At 40.5% G+C, this 27,644-nt stretch overlaps 2 protein-coding genes across 3 annotated transcripts in view; one reads left to right on the top strand and one right to left on the bottom strand.

Moving 5' to 3' along the window:
* MTREX (Mtr4 exosome RNA helicase) overlaps positions 1-11,719 on the bottom strand; it is a 90,426-nt gene extending 78,707 nt beyond the window's left edge. The window contains exons 1-8 of the mRNA XM_050946889.1: positions 11,479-11,719; positions 10,664-10,801; positions 9,123-9,189; positions 6,247-6,309; positions 5,631-5,743; positions 4,064-4,238; positions 1,289-1,379; positions 394-518 (exon numbers count right to left, since the gene is read on the bottom strand). Of these exons, the coding sequence (XP_050802846.1) occupies positions 394-518; positions 1,289-1,379; positions 4,064-4,238; positions 5,631-5,743; positions 6,247-6,309; positions 9,123-9,189; positions 10,664-10,801; positions 11,479-11,588 (882 nt within the window). The 5' untranslated portion in view covers positions 11,589-11,719. The remainder of the gene's footprint in view (positions 1-393; positions 519-1,288; positions 1,380-4,063; positions 4,239-5,630; positions 5,744-6,246; positions 6,310-9,122; positions 9,190-10,663; positions 10,802-11,478) is intronic.
* A 179-nt stretch (positions 11,720-11,898) lies between these two features.
* The window catches only part of DHX29 (DExH-box helicase 29), a 38,543-nt gene continuing 22,797 nt past the window's right edge, over positions 11,899-27,644 (top strand). Inside the window, exons 1-11 of one of the 2 annotated variants that reach the window (XM_050946866.1) lie at positions 11,899-12,171; positions 14,925-14,998; positions 16,649-16,762; positions 17,831-17,960; positions 18,860-18,996; positions 19,684-19,809; positions 20,354-20,480; positions 20,786-20,938; positions 21,630-21,795; positions 23,410-23,530; positions 24,532-25,134. In XM_050946866.1, the coding sequence (XP_050802823.1) occupies positions 11,982-12,171; positions 14,925-14,998; positions 16,649-16,762; positions 17,831-17,960; positions 18,860-18,996; positions 19,684-19,809; positions 20,354-20,480; positions 20,786-20,938; positions 21,630-21,795; positions 23,410-23,530; positions 24,532-25,134 (1,941 nt within the window). In that variant the 5' untranslated portion in view covers positions 11,899-11,981. Of the gene's footprint in view, positions 12,172-14,924; positions 14,999-16,648; positions 16,763-17,830; positions 17,961-18,859; positions 18,997-19,683; positions 19,810-20,353; positions 20,481-20,785; positions 20,939-21,629; positions 21,796-23,409; positions 23,531-24,531; positions 25,135-27,644 lie in introns of those variants that run through there. The other variant, XM_050946867.1, reaches the window with a different exon arrangement.

The raw sequence follows: 27,644 nt of genomic DNA, 5'->3' as shown, positions 1-27,644 counted from the left end.
ACTCATGTTTCATGATTTATGCTTTTTACATTTTTATCCTTTAGACAAATGATAAAAAAAATGTAATTTTCTATTCTCTCATACACACTCCCACACACAATCTTTTTGTTCATGTTCTCTGTGCTGCATTGTTTGGGATGCAAACACTACAGGGGAATGTTTAAAACAACTCCTGCCATTAGGATTTTAAATATATAAAAACATTTATATTGTTTTACAAAACAGTATATTTGTTTTTACATAGTCAAAATTTTGTGCCAATTTTGAGTTGACATCTCTTTAATTTAAACTGTAAAAGCAACACAACCTATCTAGGAATACAGTTCCCATACACTTATCAGATCTTCCACTTTTTAAGATGGAGATGGACCCCATCCAACAATCACTTCAGACCTGTTTATGAAGATGGCAAATCCATTCAGCAAACTGGCGGGCATTCGGAATAGTGGCAGAAAGAAACACATAGTGAACATTGTCAGGTAGCAAAATAATGGTCTCCTCCCAAACCACACCACGTTCTGAAAACAGAAGATGCACATGACAAATTACAGGAAGGCCGCACAACCCCACTTCCCACCTACTGAGTTCCAGGAGCAAGCACTCTGGTCACTGCAGCTCTAATTAATTATTCCAGAGCAGACCTCACTAAGAAGAGCTGTGCCTAATTGATGGGCTGAAGAGCACTAAGAGGCTAATTAGGCCATTAGGCAGATGATACAAAAGGCACAGCAAAGACGCAGGCTGAGGGGAAGCAGACAGACACATACTGAGGCTATGTCTATACTACCGCGGTAAATCGACCTATGCTACGCAACTACAGCTATGTGAATAACGTAGCTGGAGTCGACGTACCTTAGGCCGAGTTACTGCAAGGTCTACACCGCAGAGGGTCGATGGGAGAAAATCTCCTGTTGACTTACCTTGCTCTTCTCGTTGGGCGACAGGGGTCAACTGGAGAGCGATCTGCAGTCGATTTGGCAGGTCTTTACTAGACCCGCTAAATAGACCATTGGTGGATCAATCTCAAAGCCTCGATTCTGGCTGGAGTGTAGACCTTCCCTCACTCTGCTCTTCAGTGATGACTCCCCAGGACTGTAGGTGTAAGGCAGTCCAGCATACAAGATGGTGGCAACCATCATTGTAAATAAACCATATAGGGTGTTTTACCAACAAAAAGGTCTCTGAGCTGTTTGTGGACTTGAGCAGAGGCAGGAGCGAGCAGGCCATGCCACAGACAGGAAAAAGAATATACCATTTATTCCATAGCAAAACTGTAAACACACCATACCTGCGTCTCTCATATAATGGATTTCATCAAATACAACCCAGGCAACTTCTCGCATAACTTCAGAACCTCTGTAGAGCATACTTCTCAAAATCTGAAGAAAATAAAAGGGTGCAAATGATGCATCTAGCACTTAAGTAACAATTACTATTACTGAATGTACTCTGTTTTCAAGGATCTCCTTAAGAAAGTTTCACAGAGATGTTTGGCTCAAATTCATATGGTAATATGAAACCTTAATTTGCAATTAAAAAAAAACCTACACATTTAGAATTAGACTATTAAGAAGAATATCAAAACTGTAGCAAGCTTCTCCTAGAAATAATTATAAGATACTCTGCACAATAAACTCTAATCATGAAACTCAACAACATGAGTTCAACCTGTTCCTCCTGAGATACAGTGAAGGAACAAGGGGCTGAATTTATTGCCATAACTCTGATTATCCATTTGATAGTATGTTATCACTAAATTTCAGGACCAGTTCAGCTTAATGTTCTTTTAAACCTTCATTTACCCAAAAGATGCCACATAGGTAATTATTAAGGGGGCAATCCTTTAAAGCCTAAGAGTTCTTCCCACTCAAGTTTTTCTCCTAAAAATTATTTACTTCTTTAAAGTGACTTTTGCTTATTCCCACCTGTGGGAATCTATTGAGCAGTACAGCCACTCCCAGGAAGGTAGGCTGAGAAGTTCTAACTAAACAAAGGTTGCAGAATTGGTTCCAGAATAAGTATCTGACCTAGATGCCAAGCTGAGAGAGCAATGCTAAGTAAATGTGTATAGCAAACTGCAGGTCTGTGTTCCACCAACTTCTAAGATGGAAACATGACAAAGACTTGCTATCAGTGCTTAACCACAGTGGGGTGAGTCATAAGATCCTGAGGAACTGACTCCCAAGCTAACGTAATATGCCAAAGTACTCAATCTAATCTACTGATACAGGGGATGAATGGAAGTAGCATTCCTTTTAAAAATTGATTCCCAAAAGCTATAAAAACAATCTTGCTAACTTTAAGTGCCTCAGTCCTACCCAAATAAAAACTTAAAGTCCTCAACATATAGAATATGGATTCCTAATTTTGCCCAGGTAATAAAGAAATTTTGGAAAGACCATCAGGAGAGCAATAATCTGAGTCAGGTGGAATTCAAGACACCATTTTTATATAAGCTTGGGCCACTTTATCCCTGTGGTATATAGTAACAAGAAATCAGCTATTAGAGTATGCAATCATTCTTCTTGCAGATGTAACTGATTAAAAATACTGTCTCTAATAACAGGTGGACTTTCCAGAGGTCTCAAAAAGAAGTCTATCAACCCTGTCAGCACCAAGAAGTAATTGAAGTACCATTTTGCAATAGCTTTTCTGACTAGTGGGAAGATTCACATTTCTGGAGTCTTGTGACGACTGAAAACAATAGAACTTGTTTACTGACAGATATGGTGAGAGCGTACGCAATTGCACTTTCATAGAAAAACAAGAGAGGATGAAAGGCCACATACAATAAATAACCTAAAAGAAATTATATGGATGTAACATATGGATACAAAGTAGCTGTTCAAAGAGAAAGCCATGTCAGGGCAGAGGGCATTTTGGACTATAATAAAATTAGTCAGCCTCCTGGGAACAAACAGCGAGGACAACTGAGATGTTCAGATATTCCTGAAAGAGCTGGTCTGATGACACCACTAAGAGAAACAGAAGCTTCCCTGAAAGATCCACTCATTCATCAGCACAGTCTAGACCAGTGTTTCTCAACCTTTTTGTATGGGTGACCCTCTCTGGTCTTAAAAAAAAGTGTGACCCCCCTCTACTTGAAAAAAATTGCAACCCCTTACCCAGAGGGGAAGCATTTCACATTGCTGTTACCCAACAAAGTCTGAAGACAGACAGCTCCATTTCTTGAGTCAGATCTACCATGGTCTAATTCAAGGACCATGCACATCATCTCAAACCTGAGTAAGTCAGGCACCAGCCCCACAAAGCCATTGCCTCCTGATAGAGTTGTAGGGAAATGAGCAACACCTTAACTGCTGAGGATGACCTGAAAGTTCTGCTGCCTACTGGTTCAAGCTTGAGATGTGAAACCCTTACACAATGAGCAATGATCTATTCTAGACTTCCCTAGGCAGAGGAAACAACAGACATGTGAATCCACTTCTGGAACTACAGGGAAGCATGAGACAAACTACAGAAGTAAATCCTTAGTGACTTGACTGGCCATGAGAAACAGGTCAAAGGACCATACATTTAGAATAAAAACGTAATGTGCAATGGGGCACACTACCTAATATTTACTAACTAGCTAAACTACTAGAGAACAGTAAATATGGAAGCATTTTAATTCACCTGCAGCTAGCTGAGAAAAGGAAGAAACTGCAATGTTTGAGGCCACGTCACCCTTTTACAATCTGGTTCCAAAAATTCAGTACTTAAAAAGGGAAAACATGCAGCCCTAACAGGCACTGCTTTCCAGAAGGTTCCTGAGGCACCACAGTGCCTGGGACACATCTCAAAAATGTGAAAATAAAAAAGGTCATTTCAAAGTAGTTAATTCTCACCCCCGCCCCCAATCAGAGACTAAATTGAAGGCAGGGGAAGTTGTGAGGGCAGAGGGAACTTAAAATGTTGTGTTATTTTTAAATGTAATTCACCCAGTATAATCTTTGTTGGACATCTTTCTGTTTCAACCACTCTCAACAGCATGGGCCAAAAATACTCCCACAGAGACAAAAAGGAAAAGCAAAAGGACTAAGTATTACCTACTTAAACATACCTCTGTTGTCATCACAAGACAAGAAGCTGTGGGATTAATGGTGACATCCCCAGTCATCAAACCAACATCCTGAAATTCTTCATACATCTCACGATACTTCTGGTTACTCAGAGCTTTAATGGGACTGGTAAATATCACACGCTGTTTCTCCCTCAAAGCCAAGGCAATTGCATATCTACAATATAATATTAAATACATGTGAGACATTTACACCTTTCTACCCTTCCATGAAAAGTAAAAATCTAACATAGAAGACTGGTAACAAAACAGGAATCCTTTCACCTGTTTGTTACCAGCTTCAATTTAATCCACGCTGGTAGAACTTATATATCATTGCACAGAGACCTAAAAGTTACACTTGGCAAATTAGATTTGTTAAATAGGTTAAATAGTGACTGTGATGGGTTATCCCCCACTCCGGGGTACCACTGAGCCAACCTGTTCCACCAGTCTGGGCTCTCTTACACTGACCTGCTGAGCCAGGCCCTCAAGCCTCCTCTAGTACACACAGGTAGGGGGACACCCAGCTGCAGAAAGACACAGACACTGAGATCAGCTCTGCATGGGAAGACTCAGTTAGGGAATTGCCTAGCACTCAAGTGCACACCTCCTCTGGAATGTAAACCCAAAATTCTATTGTCTTGCACTGCACAGGGAACTGTACAACGTAAGCTAACTGAAATTCATCTCCTCTCTCAATGTGGAGGAAGATATGCATAGCTTTTTGCCCCTCCCCCCCAGTTATGAATTTCACAAACTGGTTTTAGAGAAAACAAAGCCAAGTTTATTAACTACAAAGGTAGATTTTAAGTAATTATAATGGATAGAAAACAGATCAAAGCATATTACTGAACAAATAAAACAAACACCAAACTAAGCTTAATACACTAAAGAAACTGGTTACAAGCTGTGTTCCCTGTAAGCTGCGCATTTGGGCGGCCACCCAGGAGAGATTCAAATACCACCCAGCTGATTAGCATATCACACACAGCAGCAGCATGTGCTCTGTCCTACAGCTGCTCCCAGGACCCTCCTGCTGGCTGTGCAGAGCGGAAGGGCGGGGGAAGAGGGAAGGGGAGGAGGGTGCAGATCTCAGGGTGTCCCCCTCCCCCCACCCTATACCCCAGCTCCGCAGAGCAGGGAGAGCAGACACAGCCTGGCTCAGGACTGAGTCAGGACTTGGAGCTGCTGCAGTGAATTGAGAATGCCTTCTTAAAGAGACAGTGCACAGTTTGAGATTTCCCCAGCAGCCAGTTCACAGTTTCTGTCTCTCTCTCTCTCATACATGCTCTCTGTCACACACACACACACACACACACACACGCTCTCTCTTTCGCACTCACCTCCCAACACATTTTTTAAATTTTAACACACCTGAAGTGGTCAAAATATTTGTAAGTCATTAAGTCACACTGTACCACTGGCAACAGACTACTTTAGAAAGTGTGACTGATGCTACAGAACCTTTAAAAGTTTTCCTCTTGAGTCTGACATATAGTTCAGAAGAATGAACAGGGGAAACACCACACTATTCACTCTTAAAAAAATCTATCACAAAATTACTTACTCCGCACACACAGTTTTGCCAGCTGATGTATGAGCTGACACTAAAACAGACTGATTGTTATCCACACAAAGAATGGCTTCTCTTTGAAAAGCATCGAGAATGAATGGATATTCCTAAAAAGAAAAAAAATGTATTTAAAAGAAACATATTTTATAGCTTAAATTTTCAGCCTCGAGTGAAATTTTGTGACTAGTTACCATCTCATTCCACTTGAAAATAGTATTTTATAATAGTTTTTTTAATTTAGATTTTGAATTAACTCACTTTGAGAGTCTCAGCCAAATCCGTAACTGATCTAGGCCTTTATATGTTTAGATTTTGTATGGAATCTATTACAAAAATAAAATAAGAATAAACTCACAGTTTATACATCTGGAGCCACTGAATGATGCTGCCAAATGGGCAGTGGAAACCAAACCAGAGCAATCTCTCCATCTAGCTCTAACCAAAATTACATTAAAGACAAACATTCATCTACTCATTCAGTGCAGAGACTGTTTTTTAAAGGTTTCCCTTTACTTCACTGTTGCTGATAGGGCCCATTTATCCTCATCTATCTAATTATGGTTTACAAGTTATACATCTGTATTTTTTTTCTTTTAAATCTATAACACACCTTTGCAGCTTTTCCGGTTCTTGGCTTGAGGGCTATGAAGTCTTCATTTGCAGGAAGTGCAACCTGACAATACATATTTTAAACAAAAACAGAAAAAAACCATCAAGTTTTAGAATGCTTTGTGTTTATGGCGATTCTTAATTATAATGCAGCCACTTTGGTTCAAACTACTATTTAATCAGTACTATCAAGCTAAACAGAGCAGGTCAGGATTCAGGAGACAAACAAAATACAGGGAATTTACTTTTGACTTTTCAACTTTCATAACACTGCTTCTTATGTTTTGTCAAATGCTCCCTTTTTTCTTCAAATCCATCTTTTCAAGCTATCACTAATAAATTCCATTCCCTCCTTTTCCTGGTGTATTATCTACTGTTTTGTCTTCTCTTAGATTGTTAGCAATTCAGGATAAGGAACATTGCAATATATGACTGTAAGCTACTGTTTTACTACTCCTAGAGAAATTCTGCATCAAAAATTAAAAATTCTGCACACATTTTAAAATTCTTCAAAATTATGCATATGAGTCAAAATAACACAATATAATCACAACAGTTTCAATTATTTTGGCAATGTATTTCAAAATGCCTGTCAGCAAATATGAGTGTAACAATTCAGACCAAAAAAAAAAAGATTCAGGAAACATTTTTTGATAGATTCCTTACTAGGCATATTAATACAGAACTTGGATGTATCTTTGTTGACAGTTATCGTCTTTCTCAATGACTTTAAATATTTCATTTAAACAAAGTCATTATACAAAAGTACTGTAATGACCAGAGGCCACTAGCGTCTGTCACGTCTTGTCGAAGTTCAAGCTTCTGCGTGTATTGTAAGGTTTTTGGGTCACACCACTGTAGCGAGAGGGGGATTGGTGAGTTAGCAGTAGTTTAATTGCAGGATAGGAGGTAGTTAGCATGGGGAAGGGAGACCCCAGGTAGCGTTTATATGTCGGGATAAGTGCATACATGCACATTTGTGTGGGTTGGGTTGTGTGCCTGGTTCGCCAGCCAACAGCCCTTTGTCTCCGGAAGTAGTAAGTGTGCCCCGGTGCCAGGCACGGGCAGGAATGTTGGGGAGGCAGAGGGCAGCGATAGCTGGGAGGGTTCAGGCTGACAGAGACTAAAAGAGGAAGGGCGGCGCCACTAGAATCTGATGTGCAGAGTGATGCTCAGGATGCACAGTGTGAGTGAGACTGCTGCACCCATCAAGAGGGCCTACGGTTCCAGCCTGCGTGTAAGCGGAGTTATAGGGCTAGAGCAGGGGTCAGCAACCTTTGAGAAGTGGTGTGCTAAGTCTTCATTTATTTACTGTAATTTAAGGTTCTGAGTGCCAATATACATTTTACATTTACAGGCACCAGCAGACAGAAGCCCAGACTGGGGTTCCATCTGCCAGCCGGAGTCCCAGCCGCCAGCTCTGCTCAGCCTGCTGCTGGCCCGGTGTTAAATCTATCCCGGCAGGCAGCTAGCTGAGCAGGGCCGGTGTCCCTTGTACGAAGGCTGTTCACATTGTGCAAAAGAATGAATATCTCTCCACACTTTGGTAACTTCATCCGGACCCAGCTGGTTGCTTTGGGAAGTACTTTGTCCTGACATTTTATCGACTGCTTCATAAACACGTGATGACCAACTTAACTTAATAGTACACTATGAGGTTTTTACATCAAGCCTCGCAGCTAACGCAGCAGGCGTGCTGATGTGCATGCAATGACATTAGGGGTGTATACATAACTAATATTTTGCATTTGAAACATGCAAAACTGGGAAAAGGAAGCATTTTAGTGGAAATCACAAATTGTGTGTGAAAAAATAAAATTCTATGGGGAACATTATTCTGCACAAATTCCGAATTGTGTAGTAGTGCAGAATTCTGGGAATAGTTTACATTCACAGCACTACACAGTAGTCATATTTACAAACATACAGCTATTTTCATAACTCCAGAGATGGTTTTAAACATGATGTCTTGGCTAAATACCAGATCAGGTAAATCTATTCCATCCACTTTACACCCATTTTAATTAGAACTAGATTATTAAAGGGACATTAATGTAAAGAACAATTATATATTTTTAAAAAGTCACCAGCAGTACCAATAATCTTTATTAATAAAGATTTTTTGTAAATCTAATTAACTTTGTTCAGCATTAATGACACTCAACCTAAACAAACAGTGAAAACAGATTAGTTTTTTCCACTTGCTGCCTATCATGCACTACCATAACACTGTTTTCTACAAAAGCCTTATTTAGGTGTACAATGATTTGATGAGCTATTTTCATTTCCTGTACTATTCTGTAGTATCATCATGCACTGTTGAAGAGCTGCACTGCATTTCATTGCTAGGTTCAATTATCATTACAGCATCTATAATCTGTTAGGCACTTTCCAGACACAGGAAATGAATGGTAGCCATATAGATATATACATTGGACTGTAGAGATTTAAGAGTTTCTATGGTCAGCTGCTTTCTTACAAGTTTAACAGCAGAAGTGGGTTGAGTAAGCTCTACATCACTGAAATGGATGTTGAGAAGCTTAATTGGTGATATCAGAATGCAAGTCTGAAAGATATAGCTAATTCAGAATGTAAACCCTTCACAAGGGCATTCTTTCTATCTTTTACAGAGAACCAAAAATATTATGAGTATTCAGTAAGTGTTAACATAAAATGCTTTGAGATTTACAGATGAAAGGCAGTGTAGAAATGCAGCGAGTACAAAAAAAAACCAACAGAAAATTAATATAGTAATGATTATAGTAAAAAGATTACAGAGCTTCACTGGAAAGTTGTAACTCAAAAAGGTAAAAGACAAGACATTCATATGAAACAAAATTTTGCACACCATAAAATAAATGCTCTTACAGTGCTCACCTCATGTGTACAACCTTCAACAGTCTCAACAGCTTGCACCTTTACTTTCGGCATCAGGTCTGCCAGACTAAATAAAGAAATGTTAACTAATACTATCAAACTATACTGAGGTCGTATTTCTACATCTCATTCCTACATCAATAAGTTAAACTGTTAAAAAGATTACATTATGATAGAGGGAACTACTACCAAAACTATTACAGGGTATCAAAATTGCTAACAAATATACTTTAACCACCATTTTTGGATTTGCAAGACAATTTTTAAAATGACTTATTCTATCAACACCACCGTCACAGCAGTCAGCATATGCTGAAAGCCTCTTAATTCCAACTGTCTTCAAAACTGATCAAAGCAAAGTATAAGCATGGTGCATATACTATTGTTTTCAGATCCCCCTCACAAGACTTCCCCCTCTTGATTTCTGAAAGTGCCTGTACCTCAGAAATTAGACTGCCTCTCAGGCAGCAGCCTGAACTGAAGCTGGCAAGCTCCTCTGCTATGGAACCAGTCCCACTTATGACAACAAGGAGGGAACACCTCAACAATGTGACAGGTCATGTAGCCTAGCACAAAAGGCAGAAGACTAAGAACAGAGAACTCCTATATTCTCCCAGCTCCAACATGGACTTTTTGCCCTTGGTCAAATCACAGGCTTTCTGCCTTAGTTTCCCATCTGTAAAATGCAGGACTCATTATCTCCCTGTGATACTGCAGCATTTAATTAATTTTTGCGAAGAATAAAAGTTAAAAAATTCCCCAAAATGCATGCAAAACCCTCCATTGACTTAGTCTACTGGAAAAAAATTAAAATGTACAAAGACCATAGCACAAGTGGCTAGGTGGTTCTTCCACTGAAGCAACAGGCTGCAGAGACCAGAAACCTCTCTCTAAGTTTCTGAGGCCAGCACTACACAAAGTGGTTTGATCACTGTAGGCAAGAATCCATTACACTTAAAAATTCTAATCTTTTCAGAATGCTTTGACTAATTTTACCCCTAACAAGCACAAAGAAACTTCAGTCTTAAAAGACCTCTAGCCACTTCTAGAGCCACAACAAGATCACAAGTCTTCAACACTTTTCATGACCATACCCCATTCACTATCTTGTCTCTATAAACTCCCACAGCTCCTTCCACTGTCCATCATTCAAAGACAATGGTTTGTTTCAGTGAGCTGACCAGCAGCTGCCTCCTTGTGCATCTCTCATTTTCCCATTCCTTTCTATAAAACACAAGCCACAAGTTCATCACTTTTAAGGTGGTTTCAGCCAATAACCCACTGACCAATTCCAATGGCAACACTTATTAGTAGCCATTCACACCACACCAGCCCTTTTTGTTTGTTGTAGTCACCACTTTTACATCTCTTTATTTTAAAATCTCCAATATTGTAACTACTCTTTCCTGTATGACTACATATCTCTTTAATAACATCCCCAAGCTTTCTCATTCATTTAAATAATCCTGAACTTGTGATATAATTCAGACCATCATAACAGTAAACACTCTGCCTATACCAGATAACAAACTAAGTCTTACTTAATATCTTCTGAAACATCCTCTAGCTTGGATTTCTTTCCAAAAATGGCACAATCTGTGCTATCAAGCTCTGACTCTCTTTTGGTTTTCCCTGGGATGTTCGTAGCACCTGCTGGAGATTTGCCATCTGAGCGTTTCCTGTAATTCAAACAAACAGATTTGCCATTAAAATACACCACTACCTCAATATAACGCCACCAGACATAACACAAATTTGGATATAACGCAGTAAAGCAGTGCTGGGAGCGTGGGGGCTGTGCACTCCGGTGGATCTAAGAAAGTTCAATATAACACGGTTTCACCTATAACACAATAAGATTTTTAGGCTCCCAAGGACAGTGTTATATCGAGGTACAGGGGTACCTCTAAAGGGGGGAAACGGTTCTGCTATCTACAGTGGACTATAGCTTGGGAACCCATGTTTGTAGAAAATGCTGTTTACAAAGCATAAAAAAGTCTCCCAGATGGCTTCTGGAAAATGTCAAACCCACCTCAGCCTCACGCTCTTGAAGGAGATCACAAGCTGTCTTGGGGAGAGACCGTGTGTATGTAAATCTCCACTAACCCCACAGCGCAAAGGGCCGCCTCTGCCCCAAACGGATATAAACAAGGCCTGTGGCCAACACTGCCAGTACCCCCATGGGGGGAGGGGGAACAGCAGCGCTGCATCCCGGTAGCCGGACTCGCTGCGGCCCTCGCCCCGCCGTGGTGACGAGCGCAACCCCCGTCCCCACGCGCGCGAGCCGGCGTTGGATGAGGAGAGAAAGAGGGTTATACCGAGGGCAGAGCCTCGCCCGCGCCGACCAGCCTCTCACCCGGCCTTGCTGGCAGCCTCGGCCGCGGCCGCTTTGCCCTTCTTGGCCGCAGAAGCGGCGGAATCGTCCTCGAACACGCTGAAAAGATCGTCCCCGAAGGCGTCCGCCATCGCTGCAGCCTGTCCCACCGCGCCCCGCGCGCACCACAGATCTGCTCCTCCTCCGACTCTGCGCTGCGCCGGAAGGGGAAGGCGCGCGGCACTAGCCGGCCTGCACCGGGACGGAAACCCCGTAGGCGCCCAGCGCACGGGTGGAGATAGAAGAGATGTTCTCCCACAATACAGCGCGCTCTCAGGCGCAAGCATGCCCGCAATACAGCGCAGTGCCACCAGCGCCGGAAGTCACCATAGTTTCAGCAAGCGCGCGGTGCTGGCCAGTCAGAATATTGCTCCTAGCGCGGTGTGAGGCTCTGTGGTACCCGGATGTAAAAGGTCCGGCGCTGTGGCTGCGGGGCCGGCCGGTTGCTGTGCGGACTCGGAGGCGGCGCCCCTGCTGCCGGCGCTATGGGCGGCAAGAACAAGAAGCATAAGGGGGGCGGCGCCGGGGCCGGGGCCGGTCACGCCGCTGTGTCCGCAGCCGCCGCTGCTGCCAGGGCTAAAGCGGCTGCCGAGTCCGGAGCCGCCGGGGAGGCTGCGGGCAAGAGACCCGCCGTGAGGCCGGCCCTGGTATCCAAGGAGCCCCGCGTCAAGCAAGGTAGCGCCGGCGGGGGTCCCTCTCGTCTCATTTATCTCCCCGTTCTCCTGCCCCTCGGCGCGCCGTTCCCTGCCCCACAGGCCGCTGCGCTTAGCGGGAGGCTCCGGCGCGGATCCCCAGCTGCAGTGGCCGGGGACTGGTCTGGCCTCTCGGGCGCTGCCCGCCCCGCACTTTCCTCAGTGCTAAACCCCCCCTTTCAGCCGCGGAGACGGGCGCGGTCACCCTCCGGCCAAGGGCACAGAGGTGCAGTCGGGACACGCATTAGGACAGGTTTAGTCAGGGTTGCTGGTGGGAACTATCTGGGCACTGGCAGCTGGCCTGGGACCCTGCTTTTTCAGCACAGGCAGCCCCAAGGGTTCCAAAATCGTGAGCTGCACCCACGCGGAGCAGGGGATTGACTGAAAAATCAGGACACTTTGAAGATGGGGGTTGCCTTTATGGTTTAGATTTCCACCCACAACCAGGGGGGGCTCAACGCTGTTGTTCAAAGGAGAGTTGAGACTGAGTTTTAATCAAAGGAGCTGGAGTTTTAGGAAGAGCAAAAGCCTTCCATACCATATGAATTGCCAACACTGTGGTTACCAGTAATGGGCGTTCTGCAGTCAGCACCACTCTCAGTGATACCTCTGCAGCCACTTTGTCTTCTGCAGCATTACACAAGTGTCTTTGTGGGCAGAATTTGGTACTGACGTAAACATTTCTCATAAAACATAAGAAGGAATCGTATCCAGCTCGCTTACCGCCAACTATGCTGGCTTTCCAGAGCTCATAGGAATAAAAAGCAATAAAAACCTATTTTATTCAGTTAAATCTGCAGAGTCATAGATTCAAAGACTCTATGACTGGAAGGGACCTTGAGAGGTCATTGAGTCCAGTCCCCTGCCCTCATGGCAGGACCAAATACTGTCTAGAATATCTCTGATAGACATTTATCTAACCTTCTCTTAAATATCTCCAGAGACAGAGATTCCACAACCTCCCTAGGCAATTTATTCCAGTGTTTAACTACCCTGATCTATTGAGCTGGATAGTTGTAGGGCTTCTATTGTTGTAGTATTTGAGCACCTTCCAGTTAAAAATATAAACAATATCTTGTGTTTTTCCTAGCCACTAGAAGGTTAATTTTTTTTAAAGAGCTTTCTGTTAATAGGACTATTATATGTCTTTATACATATGAAGAATATGATTGAACACTAAACCGACCAATTGGACATTTAGTTCTGTATATAGTTAGCTCTGAGGTCATTCTTAGCCCTTCATGAAGTGAGTTCCAGTCAAGTTCCACTACTTGTGAAAGTTTTGTAACCTACACACATGAGCCTCTCTTTATTGGTCAACGTGGAACATTACAAAAGCAGACTCCAGTGGAGCTAGGGCTAATTCCATAGATGGCTGTGGTTAACAAGCATGCATATCTTAAACATAAACTCTCTGCTCAATAGATTTAGAAAGCAGAGCATTGGAGTGGTGATCCTGGTAGTTTGGTAGACTGCTGGTTTTTGCATTTGTAATGGAATAGGTACAGGGAGCAGATCTAAGTGAGATGTCTCAGTTTGTGTAGTCTATATGTAGGACTCTACAAAATTCACAGTCCATTTTGGTCAATTTCACGGTCATAGGATTTTTAAAATTGTAAATTTTATTATTTCAGGTATTTAAATCTAAAAGTTCACTTTGTTGTAATTATAGGGATCCTGATCCAAAAAGGAGGGGGTTGGGGTGGGGGTGTCTGGGTTGCGGTATTACCACCCGTACTTCTGTGCTGCTGTTGCTAGCAGCAGCATTGCCTTCAGAACTGGGCACCTGGAGAGCAGCAGCTGCTGGCCAGGAGCCCAGCTCTGAAGGCAGAGCTGCCACCAGCAGCACCTCAGAAGTATGGATTGCATGGTATTGCGACCCTTACTTCTGCACTGCTGCTTGCCGCTGCCTGGCTGACCAGGTCTGAAGGCAGCAACGCATAAGTAGGAGTGGCTTGGTATGGTGTTGCCACTTCTCTGTGCTGCTGCTGGCAGAACACTGCCTTCAGAGCTGGGCACTGGGCCAACAGCTACCGCTTTCCAGCCGCCCACCTCTGAAGGCAGTGCAGAAGTAAGGGTGGCAGTACTGTGACCCCCTTAAAATAGCTTTGTGAAACCCTCTGCAATTCCCTTTTTGGTCAGGACCCCTTATTTGAGAAACGCTGGTCTCCCCTGTGAAATCCCTATAATATAGGGTAAAAGCACACAAAAGAGCGGATTCATGGTGGGAGATGAGATTTCATGGTCCGTGACGAGTTTTTCCATGAATTTGATAGGGCCATGTCTATATGTAAAGTAAACTCTGGAATAGGGAGGTGAACAGAAAGTATAATCCAGAAGATTATATTACTAGAAAATTTTGCCAGAGTTAATGTGTCTACCAAATACTATGGAATCCCAATCAAACCATATGCCACAAGATGCTTAAAAATTTCAGTTACAATAAATCCTATACCTGAAAAATGTATTAATTCACAAGCAACTCCTGAAATAAAGTAGGTAGTTAAGGATTGGATATGTCCATCTACTTATCAAAAAATGTTATATACCTTCTCTTACACTGTAGGTAGGCCACTGCTTTAGGTCATTTAAATTATATTCCTATCTGCTTTGCTCGTTTAAATAATATTTATTTGGAATTTGCAGGTCCAAAAACCTACAGTTTTGGTTCCACACCTGATTCTAGTGCTGCTATCTGCTTTGCTCGTTTAAATAATATTTATTTGGAATTTGCAGGTCCAAAAACCTACAGTTTTGGTTCCACACCTGATTCTAGTGCTGCTGCAAATCTGGATAAATCTATCCTTAAAGTGAGTATGTCTTTCAGGAAAAAACAGCTTCATTTTATTTTTAATACCAGGCTTGGAAGGGACCTCAGGTGGTCATTTAATCTAACTCCCTGCTCAACGCAGGACCAATCCCCAGACAGATTTTTGCCCCAGATCCTTAAATGGCCCCCTCAAGGATTGAACTCACAACCCTATGTTTAGCAGGCCAATGCTCAAACCACTGAGCTATCCCTCCTCCTTTCTTCCTTGTACTTAACTCTAACAGGAAAAAAAGAATCTTTCTTGTTATTTAGTCTGTAGCTCATGAAAGTGTACTGGACTCTAGAAATCTGCAGGCATCCTTTCTGTTGAGTTTCATGTGACGAGTGGAGCAGCTTCAAGAAAACAGTCAAGACATATTAGTATTTTCATCATGAGGAAACTTTATCTGATTTGAAATATAATTCTGTGAACTTTAAAATATTTGATCTCTGAAATTAACTTTGGTGTATTGTAAAAATATATTGCATGCCAAAGAGCTCTGCAAAACCAGTTTCTTTTGGTGGTGGGTTTTTTGTAGGATTTTAGTCTCTTATTGATGTAAACTTTGTGTCCATGACAGGATTTTGCTACCTATGTAAGATCTAATCCTTTTACATAAGCAGTTTCAATAAGATGGACATGGGGATTAAGGGCAAGCAGGATTTGGTCAATAGTCTATATATGACAGGTATTCAAAGGATGTTGAAGATAGTCAAATATTGTGGCCTGATCAAATCACTTGTTTTGACTGTTTGGTTTTTTTTTTCAGTTTAGTATTGTCATATGTCAAAGATCATGTTACAACTTGTCTTGATACAAAATTAATATAATATGACTTGAGCAATCTGGTTGGTACAGGGCATTATTTCTTTACGAAAGCCATGTTCCATGTTTTTTTGGAGTGAGAGTATAGGTTTTTTTCTACATCCTTTCAATTCTTTGGGTCTGCAGAGACCGCTAGCAGGAACTGAACCGGGAACTGAACCAAGTCCATCTGCTTATTTCACAGAGCCAGTCACAAAGTAGTTATCTGCAATATTCAGTTGCTGACAGCTCACTGTTTTGGAGCTGAATATATGTGTTTTGGTTTAAACTAAAACCAAAACTTTAAATTTAAGATGGCCCAGGTCTCACTTAAAGGTTTCAGTGGTGCTCAAGCAGATCTATATATTTCTCTAGTTTAGACCTCTCTAAGGGTTACTGTATGTTCAGATAGCTGACAGTTTTTGTTGTTGTTTTTTTTAAGTCCTAGTCCTTTATCTTTGGGTTGTTTTTTTTCTCACCTGGTCAAAAAGATTTATTTGGCTCCCGCTCACGTGAACAAATTGCATTTCCCTAAAAGCAAAATAAGCCCTCTCTTTAACAGAGAGAGCTTTCTCCACAATTTAGGTAAGAGAGCATCACAGCTTTGAATATTCTCCTTTTTTTTTTTTTTTTTTTTAAATCTTCTGCTAGTATCTTGCCCAATAGTATACATAGGAGGTTTCCTAAAGTAGGCGAGAATTGGAAAAATAAAGGGTTTTGCTGGTAAGGAGTCTTCTGCCTTCCTATCTCTCTTTTTTTCTTGTCTGTCTCTGATGTTGGAATGTATCTTAGTTCATGTTTGTAAGATTTTATTTAGTTTATAATGACTAGGATCTGTCTCCACAGGTAGTGATTAACAGTAATTTGGAAAAAAGGATTATTGGAGTAATCAATGAGCACAAAAAGCAAAGTGGTGACAAGGGAATGATTTCTAGACGACTTACTGCCAAAAAATTACAGGTGGAGTATAAATCTTCCCCTCCTCCCCCCCCCCCCTTCTAGATCAGAGTTTCTCAAACGGGTCGCCGCTTGTGTAGGGAAAGCTCCCGGTGTGTTTACCTGCCCCGTCCACAGGTCCTGCCAGTCATGGCTCCCGCTGGTGGCAATCGGCCGGACCTGCGGGTGGGGCAGGTAAACACACCAACCCGGCCCACCAGGGGCTTTCCCTACACGAGCAGCGACCCCTGTTTGAGAAACCCTGCTCTAGATCAACATTTATTCAGTGATTGTAAATAGGTAACTTTTCTGTCATTTTTACTTTAGTATTTGGTGTAAGCCAAGTTTTCTCATTTTACAATACAACATAATTTTGTTAAAAACTCTTTAAAATCTCAGATATCAAATGTAATTGGCCAGTAGGATGTCCTCGCCAATTTAAGTCAATAGTTGAAGATGCTTGGGTGTGAGATGAAATAAGTAATCATTTGAGTGGAACATGAGAGGGCTTGAAAACTCCAGTGGTGAATGGGAAGTTCTTCTTGGCAAGTGTTACTGTAAACCACTTATTTTTCCAGAATTTAAGGTTTTATTTTAGTTCTTATGGTGACAAAGAACCTTCCAGACTTAAATAGCTGCAGTGTTTTCCTGAGCATGCATATGGCTCTAGTGCCTTTGTTGCTGCAGTTCAACTCCCTATGGGGAGCCATAAAACTGTCAAGTAATGTCAGTTTCTTGCTTGGGAATCCAATTAGCACGTTAAGCTTACTCTGGAGAAGGGGGCTGAAATTGAGGCTGAGGGGAGGGACAGATTACCGGAGACTCTTCCTCTCTCCAGCCTCCTATCTGCTATGAAGAATAGAATAGTTGTTTCCTACTCCCCATGCTAACCAAGAAGCCCTGATGTGAGAGTGAAGAAATACAAACACCTCTTCCCTTCTAGCAGGTTGATGGGAGTGATTCTCCACTCTCATCAGATACCTAATAACAAAAAGCTGGAGTCCCCATGCAGGATCTTTTTCTAAATTGGCATTATTTCTACAACTTAAATCAATTTCTTTCTTAAAATGTACTAATTATCTTTATTTGTAGGATGTATATATGGCTTTGCAAGGATTTTCTTTTAAGACTGAGGACATTGAGGAAGCTATGAAAAATACAATTTTGTATGGTGGTGATCTTCACTCTGCACTTGACTGGCTTTGTTTAAACCTTTCTGATGGTAAGCGTTATACCTGAGAAGTGACTTTTAGGTACCAAAGTTTTTTGACTCTTTTGTAACTGATTTTTATTGAGCAAGTTTTTGTCTTGCTTTTAGTGACTGACAGTGTATGGTACCACTTATTCTTAAGAGCAGGGATTTCACTTTTTCCATCTTCTTTCACTAGCAACGCTATTAGGTATTATCTAGAAAAACTGATTCCATAAAAATATGGTGTAGAAAAAGACCAAGTGGGTGAGGTATTTTTTTTTTTTTTTATTGGACCAACATCTGCTGGTGAAAGAGAATTTGGTCCGGTGAAAGATATTACCTCATGTCTCATATCCTAGAACCAACAAGGCTTTGACAACACTGCAGATGGCGTGGAAATATGTTCCTCTTGTAGACTGAAGGAGCACTCTGAAGCAGAGAAATCTTAGCACCACAGTGTCCCTCAGAAGGCTTAAAGGAAATTCATTAAATCATATATAAAGATAGAAAATCCCCAAGGCCTCATATTCTACTGTTGCCTTTAAAGATGTGAATTACAGGTGGTTTTGTGTTAATTTGACCCTGTTGTACAAGAGCAATAGCAATCACTGTGGTGTGGAAATGCTACATAGTAGTAAGTTTATTTCAGTAGGATTAGTAGCAATTAGAACCAAGTGCAGAGTTGCTACTTTTTCTAGCTGTGTTTTGGACTTTCTGCTTAACTTTGGACAAGTCATTTAATCTCCCTGCCTCCATTTATGCATCTACAGAATGGGTATAATAAGCGGAAATCAGTATCTGCTCAGGTGAATATCAAGATCGGGGGTTGATTCAGTCCTACATGGTGTTTATTTCTTATTTTTAGTTCGTACCCAGTGCCACTGAAAGTTATTTTTTTCTCTTACTTGGAATTATATTTTATTTTAAAGATGCATTACCTGAAGGATTCAGTCAGCAGCTTGAAGAAGAGCAACACAAACCTAGAGCAAAATTTCGTTCTCCTGTGCCACAAAGTGAAACTCCTCAGATATCAAACAACAAAAAGGACGATGGACCTGAAATAAAGGTAATTTTGAGGAATTGTGGGAAGGAGTTTTCAATGGTTTAACTCCCACTGACTTTTGTAGGAGCAGAGATATGTCAACGTAGAACATATTATTGAAAATCCCATCCTGTGTGTTCAGTAATTTAAAGTACATAGAAGGATTTCTATTCTCTGGAGTAGAATGGTTGTAAAGATGTAACTTTTTTCACCTGACGCTCAAAAAATGAAAGGTTTATGAAGTTTTGGTGGTAACATTTGACTTGCTGGAAAAAATACCAAGTCCCAATACAGTTAAATCTCCTACTCTCCAGCCTCCACTACCCATTAATTCCATTTACCACTGCTGTATTCTATAGAACAACACATACACCTGGATGCAATTTTTATTGATTTGTGCCTATATAAGTTTGCCTCTGTGGTTTAGAAGTCCAGTACCACAAGTTATCAAATCTTAATCAAGATTCCCCACATAATCCTCTCTCCCTCCCTTCCCTGTTCCCCTGCAGTGGTTGTAAAACATTTATCTCGCCATCAAAAAAAGCATATATATAAATTGTGTGATGTTTTGCAAGATCTGAGAAGCATCTTCATTTTTTTAATTGTTTTGAATTTTAAGCAACATTTCTCAAATATTGACCAAAACAATAATTAAACCTTTTCAGTTTCCTTTACAGTTATCTTTTTAATCCTGGCTGTTCTTCCTAATAGAGACATACTGTGAAAGACAAAGAAATGAGTATGAAGGATTGGATTCTGCAGTATGCTGAGCAACAGAGTGATGATGAGAAAAACGAGTCTGTGAAAAACGCAGAAGATGAGGAAAAGTTTGACCCTGTAAGCCAGAGAGCGATTTGTATATGGAGTCTTTCTTTCAATGGCAGTTTTCATGTGGTATTTATCTATAAACTCTGGCTCTACTGTATGTATGTATTTTTTGAAAATCAAGGGCTGAATAACTGATTTAATCATTGTCTTAGTTTTTGTAGATATGACAGATTTGCAGGCAGAAGGAGAAGGGTTTAAAAGAAAAGAAACTTCTAGAAGTAATGCTTCCTAAGTCATTCTCCCTTTTGTTTTTTGTGTTGAATGCAAAACTTTTGCTGCATAGTGCTAGAAAGGAAAATGCAGTCCTTTAAGAGACTTAAACAAGTGGGATAATTGTTGTTTTCCATTCCTGCCCTTGTGAAGAGAAATATTTAGCCTTTTTTTTTATTTGTGAAATTAGAATTGTTCATTCTCCCGCTAAAGGATTTCTTTCATATAAATATTGTGTTTGGTGTGGATGGGGTTTGAGAGGGAATATGCTTTATTATGTAGTTTGTAATTAATTTCACCTGCAAAATATCCAGGATGTAACTAATGATCTTGTTTGGAACAGAATGAAAGATATGTGCATTTGGCTACAAAGCTCTTGGAAGCAAAGGAACAGGCAAGTTCCTCCAAGCAGGATAAAGACAAGCAAAGCCAGAAGGTGGCGCAAGAAAAAATAAGAAGAATTCAGCATGGTATGGACATTCAAATTATCTGTACCTTTTAATAAACTTAAATTTTTAATTGTACTATCATACTTTTGCTGGTAAATCTATCAACTATTAGGAAAAATCTCTTTAAGATGATACTTAAGTACTTTTTAACTGGTTTCATAACACTGCATGAATTGCAGACCTTCATAAATTTCTTTTTGGTGTGACCCAAGATATTGAAAAATAACTGATTTTACTGGATGCATTTCTGACTGTCCAAGCTGTCACATTTTCAAAGGATGAATGGTAAGCACATAAGAAAAAACAGCTCCTGTTTTCTTTTGCAGAAATGGCAGCACTAGAAGAACATCCTGTGTTTAATCCAACTATAAAAATTTCAAACCAACAACAGAATGAAAAGAAAAAACCTTTGCTTCCTGAAGCTCATTTGAACCTGAACTTGCTTGAAAAATCTGGAGCTGCTGCAGAGGAAGAGAAGGGTGTGATTGAAATTAAGAACAATACAAACTTCATTTGCTGTACTCCAATTAACTAAAGATTTGTAAAGGCCCCTGGATTGTGCATTCTTCTGTATGGTGTAGGACCCTGAACCCTGGATTACAGTGAAGACAGGATAAGCCAACTTAACTTCTCAGATGGCTTTAAAGCAATATATTAATTGTAGCACAGCAGCTTTAAAGCTTTTTATTTTCTTTTTCCACTAATTGTCACTCATGAGTCAGATCATGATTTGAATACATCTTTTCTGTAGATGGAAAGCTAATATTCTGATTCACTGCGTCACCAGTCAGATGTTAATTTCCTTCAACAAAGATCTTTAATTGAAACCTTTGACTATTGTTCGGGATGAGTGGTATCCTATATTGGTCCTGAACCACCAAGATCAAATATAGTATTCTTCTTAACAATTATAGCTGTATGCCAGATTTGCTATAATTAAAATTTAAGTATAGATGTCGCCATACTGAACCAGGCCAGTATTCTGTGTCTGATATTAGCTAGTATCTGTACTTACTAAATATAAATGCAGAATCTTTCTAAAAAAATTTACTTTCTACTAAAAATGCCTAAGTCAAGAGAAAATTACTTTGGGTTCATTCAAGAATTAAGAAAGTTTGGAGCCTCCATGTGAACATCTAAAATAATGTAAATTTTGTTCTACCATTTCAGTGAAAAAGAGGGAGCCTCGAGATGTAAGGAATTTTGACTACACTGCTCGAAGTTGGACTGGTAAATCTCCTAAACAGTTTTTGATCGATTGGTGCAGGAAAAATTTCCCCAAGAGTCCAAATCCTTCTTTTGAAAAAGTTTCGGTGGGTAGATATTGGAAATGTAGGTATGTACTTCTTGTAAAGTTGAATTTTCTACTGATTCACGTAACTATCTTAAACTCTAGCTGCTCCATTTAATTGAATGACTCTAAACATACATATTGTTACTTTTTTGGGAATTGACGCAAGTTGACAAATTTTACACACATTTGTAAAATCAGTGTAATTGAATATGCATTTTTCACTGAAAAAAAGTGTTGGCTGAAAAATTTTACCCAGCTCTACATATGGTAAGTTTCATACAATATTTTGCAATAATGCCCGCATCATCTAAGTACAGTAACTCCTCGGTTAGTCGTCCTGGTTAACGTTTTGTTGCTGATCAATTAGGGAACGTGCTTGTTTAAAGTTACGCAATGCTCCCTTCTAACATTGTTGGGCAGCCTCTTGCTTTGTCCACTGCTTGCAGAAAGAGCAGCCTGTTGGAGCTGGCTGGTGGAGGCTTGGAACCAGGGTGGACCGGCAGCCCCCGTATCAACTCCCCTCCGCCCTAAGTTCCCTGTGTGGCAGCTGCCCAGCAGGCTATCAATTGAGACTCAGTTCAGCTGTCCCTCCTCCCACTGCCATGTGCTGCTCCTGCCCTCTGCCTTGGAGCTGCTCCTAGGAGCCTCCTGCTTGGTGTGCAAGGGGGGTGCTAATGTCAAGGTGTCCCCCTCCCCCTGCAACTTCACCCCATCGGGCCATCTCCACCATGGGGGATGACACATGACAGGGCTCAGGATAGAGGGAGCTTGCTGGCAGCAGCTGCCATCTCAACTTGCTGATCTACTTAAACAGGCAGTGTACTTAGAGTGGAGTTAGCATATTTAAAGGGGCAATGCCTGTCTGTCTGTCTGTCTCTCTCTCTCTCTCTTTCTCTTTCTGCCATGCCATCTCCCTTCCCTCCATTCGTGCTGCCTTGTAGAGTGTGATGCTACATTAACAATGTGTTAACCTTAAGGGCTCAGCTGAGTGCTAGTTTATCATCTAGCAGTAAGGCATTCACTGCGGAAATAGCTCATTCTCTTCCACCCTCTGACTTCACCACCTCAACTACGCTTCACGATCGTCATTGTTGTGTACAGTATTAAATTGTTTAAAACTTATACTGTGTATATGTGTATGAAATATAGTCTTTTTGTCTGGCGAAAAAAATGTCCCTGGAATCTAACACTCCCCTCCCCCCATTTACTTGAATTCTTATGGGGAAATTGGATTTGCTTAACATCATTTCGCTTAAAGTAGCATTTTTCAGGAACATAACTCCTCACTTAATGTTGTAGTTACTGTAAATGTTTGTTTCCACAAGTAGGTCACTTTAAGTTTTATCAAAGGTGCTTTGGGTCTACTTGTTTTTGCTTTTTCAAAAAACAAACAACCCTACAGGTTACTGTAATCTCCCCTAGAGATCAGTTCCATAAACCTGTTACTACACTTTTTTTTATTTGTTTTATGTTGAACCCTTAACAGTTAACGAATTTTTTTGTGTAGTGTTCTTTATCTGATAACCTTCAGTTTCCAATTTTTTGAATGTTACATATTATTAAGCAAAAATAATAGGTTTAGTGCTGCACCTACTAGTAAATAGAAATGTCTGTCTGAAATATGATTTTATAGAACTGGTTTTTCTATCTTTGAAGGGTTAAGATTACCAAATCAGTTGATGTAATGGCAGTGTGTCCTACAATTGTGACAGAGGATAGTATGCAAGCTCAGCATCTGGCTGCTACATTGGCTCTCTATCACTTAGTCAAAGGACAGGTAAGATTTTCACTACACTAGATGCTTAGGATGGAATGTATTTTCACATTTAAGATTTTATTTGCTGACATAATATCCATATTCATCTTTTAATAATCTGAATCAGTAACGATTTTCCAGGCTCAAATTCTCCCTGTAAATTAAATGTTCACTTGTCCTAACTGAAGGTGCCAAACATAATCATGTGAGGCCGCAATGCGTGGCAAGACTTCATGGTGTGGAATAGTTAATATTGTAAAAAGTTAAAAACATTTTCTACCAGATGCAGTACCCGTAGGTAGAAACATGCTCAACATGGTGACAAATATATGAACCTTCAACTTGCTTTCTCCCCCTTTTTACTTGTTGGACTTGCTCATTTAGAGAGAATTAGTGAGCTCTGGTATTTCAGTTGTTCTTTGGAGTAGTTTTTGATTATGTGAGAAATTATCTTCTGTCTACTGTTCAGCAGTATAGTTGTCAAATAAATAAAACAGCAATAATTCTGCATCAGAGTACAGAAGACTTAATATTTTCATTTAATGAAACAGTCAATTAATTGATGTACAATCCTTGTGACCGTGTAAGAGCAAAAGGCCTTTAAACATTCCTATTATACATTTTTTAATATGGTCCGTTGAAATAACTGATACTCCTCAAGTTTCATATATACTTTTTTCCTTGTTTTTATTTTTTATATATCTTCATTCTAAATGTAGGATTTGGAAAAACTAATCATTCCTTAGCTGCAATCAAATACTAGCAACATATTTAAGGGAAGATTTGAGGTCTCAGATAAAAATGTTGTCATAGAAAGTACCCACACAGGCTCTGAAGACAAGTGATTAAAATCTGCATCTATAGAGAGGAAGTTTTTAAGTATTTGGATCAGTGGTATAGTCTTTCATTTCTTAAAGATTTTTTAAGGTAACTTCTAGAATTTTTAAATTGATTTATAGGTGAAATGTCAATGAAGCTACAGAATAATACATATTGTCACTTTTTCTCTGTTTTCTCTAAAGTCGGTCCATCAGTTGCTGCCTCCCCCATATCGAGATGTTTGGTTAGAATGGAGTGAAACTGAAAAGAAAAAGGAAGAAGAAAGCAAGTTAGAAATTAACAAACCTCGTGATAACTTTATTGCTAAGTTATTAAACAAACTCAAACAACAGCAGCAACAGCAGCAATCTGAAAACAAACCCAAAGTATCAGAAGATCCAGAGGACTCCTGGGAAAACTTAGTTTCCGAAGAGGACTTCAACAGACTGTCTCTTGAGACCACAAGCACAGATGATTTGGAACCTGTGAGGATCCTGTTTAAAAAACTTCAAAGTTCCTCCAGATACCAGAGACTTTTAAAGGAGAGACAACAGTTACCTGTGTTTAAACACAGACATTCAATCATAGAAACTCTTAAAAAGCATAGAGTAGTTGTTGTGGCTGGAGAAACAGGCAGTGGCAAAAGTACCCAAGTGCCCCATTTCTTGTTGGAGGATTTGCTGTTAAATGTTGGGGGATCAAGTAAATGTAATATTGTCTGCACACAACCCCGAAGGATCTCAGCAGTGAGTCTGGCTACCAGAGTTTGTGAAGAAATGGGCTGTGAAACTGGACCTGGAGGAAGAGTAAGCTACTACTTGATTCGTGGCTAATGGCTTAGACAACTGGTTTTATAGGAAATTTATTTTTCTGTACATAGTGGAAGCTACATAATGTTTAGCATGATTTTACTTAAAGACCGCTTTCCTTTGCCTTAAAATGCATTTTCCTTTGCTTTTTGTTAAACACTGGATTACTAATTAATAGGACTGTCAAGTGATGGAAAAAAAAATAATCGCAATTAATCGCGCTGTTAAACAATAATAGAAGGCCATTGATTTAAAATATTTTTGGATGTTTTCTACATTTTTTAATATATTTCTTTAAATTATAACAGAATAAAGTGTACACTCCTCATTTTATATTTATTTTTTATTACAAATATTTGCACTTTAAAAAAGAGTATTTTTCAGCTCACCTACTATAAGTACTGTAGTGCAATCTTTGTCGTGAAAGTTGAACTTCCAAATGTAGAATTATGTACCAAAAAAACTGCATTCAAAAATAAAACAATGTAAAACTTTAGAGCCTACAAGTCCAATCAGTCCTTTTCTTGTTTAGCCAATTGCTCAGGCAAACAAGTTTGTTTACATTTGCAGGAGATAATACTGCCCACTTCTTGTTCACAATGTCACGTTAAAGTGAGAACAGGTGTTGCCATGGCACTGTTGTAGCCAGTGTCACAAGATATTTACATGCCAGATACACTAAAGATTCATATATCCCTTCATGCTTCAACTGGTATTCCAGAGAACATGAATTTGTGCTGTGACAGGTTCTCCTTGATAATAGTGTAAAGCAGTGCAGACTGATGCATGTTCATTTTCATCATCCAAGTCAGATGCCACCTGAAGAGGGTTAATTTTCTTTTTTGGCGGTTCAGGTTCTGTAGTTTCCTCATTGGAATGTTGCTCTTTTAAGACTTCTGAAAGCATGCTCCACACCTCATCCCTCAGATTTTGGAAGGCACTTCAGATTCTTAAACCCTGGCTTGCGTGCTGTAGCTATCTTTAGACATCTCACATTGGTAACCTTTGCGTTTCGTCAAATCTGCAGTGAAAGTGTTCTTAAAATGATAGTAGTCTTGGATGAGGACTACTATAACATGAAATATATGGCAGAATGCAGGTAAAATAGAGCTAGAGATGTACAATTCTCCCCCAAGGAGTTGAGTCACAAATATTATTAATACATTATTTTTTTAACGAACATCATCAGCATGGAAGCATGTCCTCTAGAATGGTGGCCGAAGCATGAAGGGGCATGTGAATGTTTAGCATATCTGCCATGTAAATACCTTGCAATGCCGGTTACAAAAGTACCATGCAAACACCTGTTCTCACTTCCTGGTGACATTGTAAATAAGAAGTGGACAGCATTATCTCCTGTAAATGTAAACAAACTTGTTTGTCTTTAGCGATTGGCTGAACGAGAAGTAGGACTGAGTGGACTTGTAGGCTCTAAAGCTTTGCATTGTTTTGTTTTTGAGTGCAGTTATGCAACCAAAAAAAATCTACATTTGTAAGTTGCACTTTCACAATAAAGCGACTGCACTATGGTACTTGTATGAGGTGAATTGAAAAATACTGTTTCTTTTGTTTGTTTTTACAGCGCAAATATTTGTTATGAAAAATAATATAAAGTGAGCAGTGTACACTCTGTATTCTGTGTTCTAATTGAAATCCAATATATTTAAAAATGTAGAAAAACATCCCAAAATAGAAGGACTGCAGCCCAGGGTCTCAAGCTAAGGAGGGCCCTGCAAAAATAAATCCATAATTATATATGATTCAGTGGTCACCAACCTGTGGATCGCGATCGACTGGTTGATCCTGCAGCCTCTGCCAGTTGATCATGATCTCCAGGCCACGAAAACTCCAGTGGCGCAGCAGGGCTCAGGTGGGCTGCCTGCATGCCGTGACCCAACGCCACTCCTCTCCGTACGCCATACCTGCCCCCAGAACCATCCCCGCAGCTCCCATTGGCTGGCTCATTGTCAATGGGAGTTGTGGGGGCAGCACTTGCAGGTGCGGGCAGCACACAAAGACACGCTGCCCCTCTCCCCCCAGAGACACGCAGAGACATGCCAACAGCCAGCTGCTTCTAGGAGCAGCATGGGGCTATGGCATGCAGCCTGTCTGAGCTCTGCTGCACCGCTGGCCAGAAGCCACCTGTGGTAAGTGCGTCTTGGCCGGAGCTTGCACCTCACACCCCTTCCTGGAGCCCAACCCCCTGCACCAAACTCCCTCCTAGAGCCCTCACCCTCTCCTGCACCCCGACACTATTCCCCAGCCTGGAGTCCCCTCCTGCACCCAAACTCCCTCCCAGAAAGAAATTAATATAACGGCTATTTTGAATTAACTATATTCTACGTGTTTTAAGACTGAAATGTAACCACAGAACAGCTTTTTGTTAATTAAAAGGTGTTTAGTATTGTGTTAATAGCCTCGATACCATAATTGTGATCATCTTGTTTAAATTAGGAAAAAGACTTGTATACAGGGGTCCTACAAAATCAAATAGCCCCGGGCCCATA

The sequence above is a fragment of the Gopherus flavomarginatus genome, chromosome 3 (assembly GCF_025201925.1).
Source record: "Gopherus flavomarginatus isolate rGopFla2 chromosome 3, rGopFla2.mat.asm, whole genome shotgun sequence".
NCBI lineage: Eukaryota > Metazoa > Chordata > Testudines > Testudinidae > Gopherus > Gopherus flavomarginatus.
The sequence above is the reverse complement of the archived record's forward strand: the minus strand, read 5'-3'. Positions and strand labels throughout refer to the sequence as shown.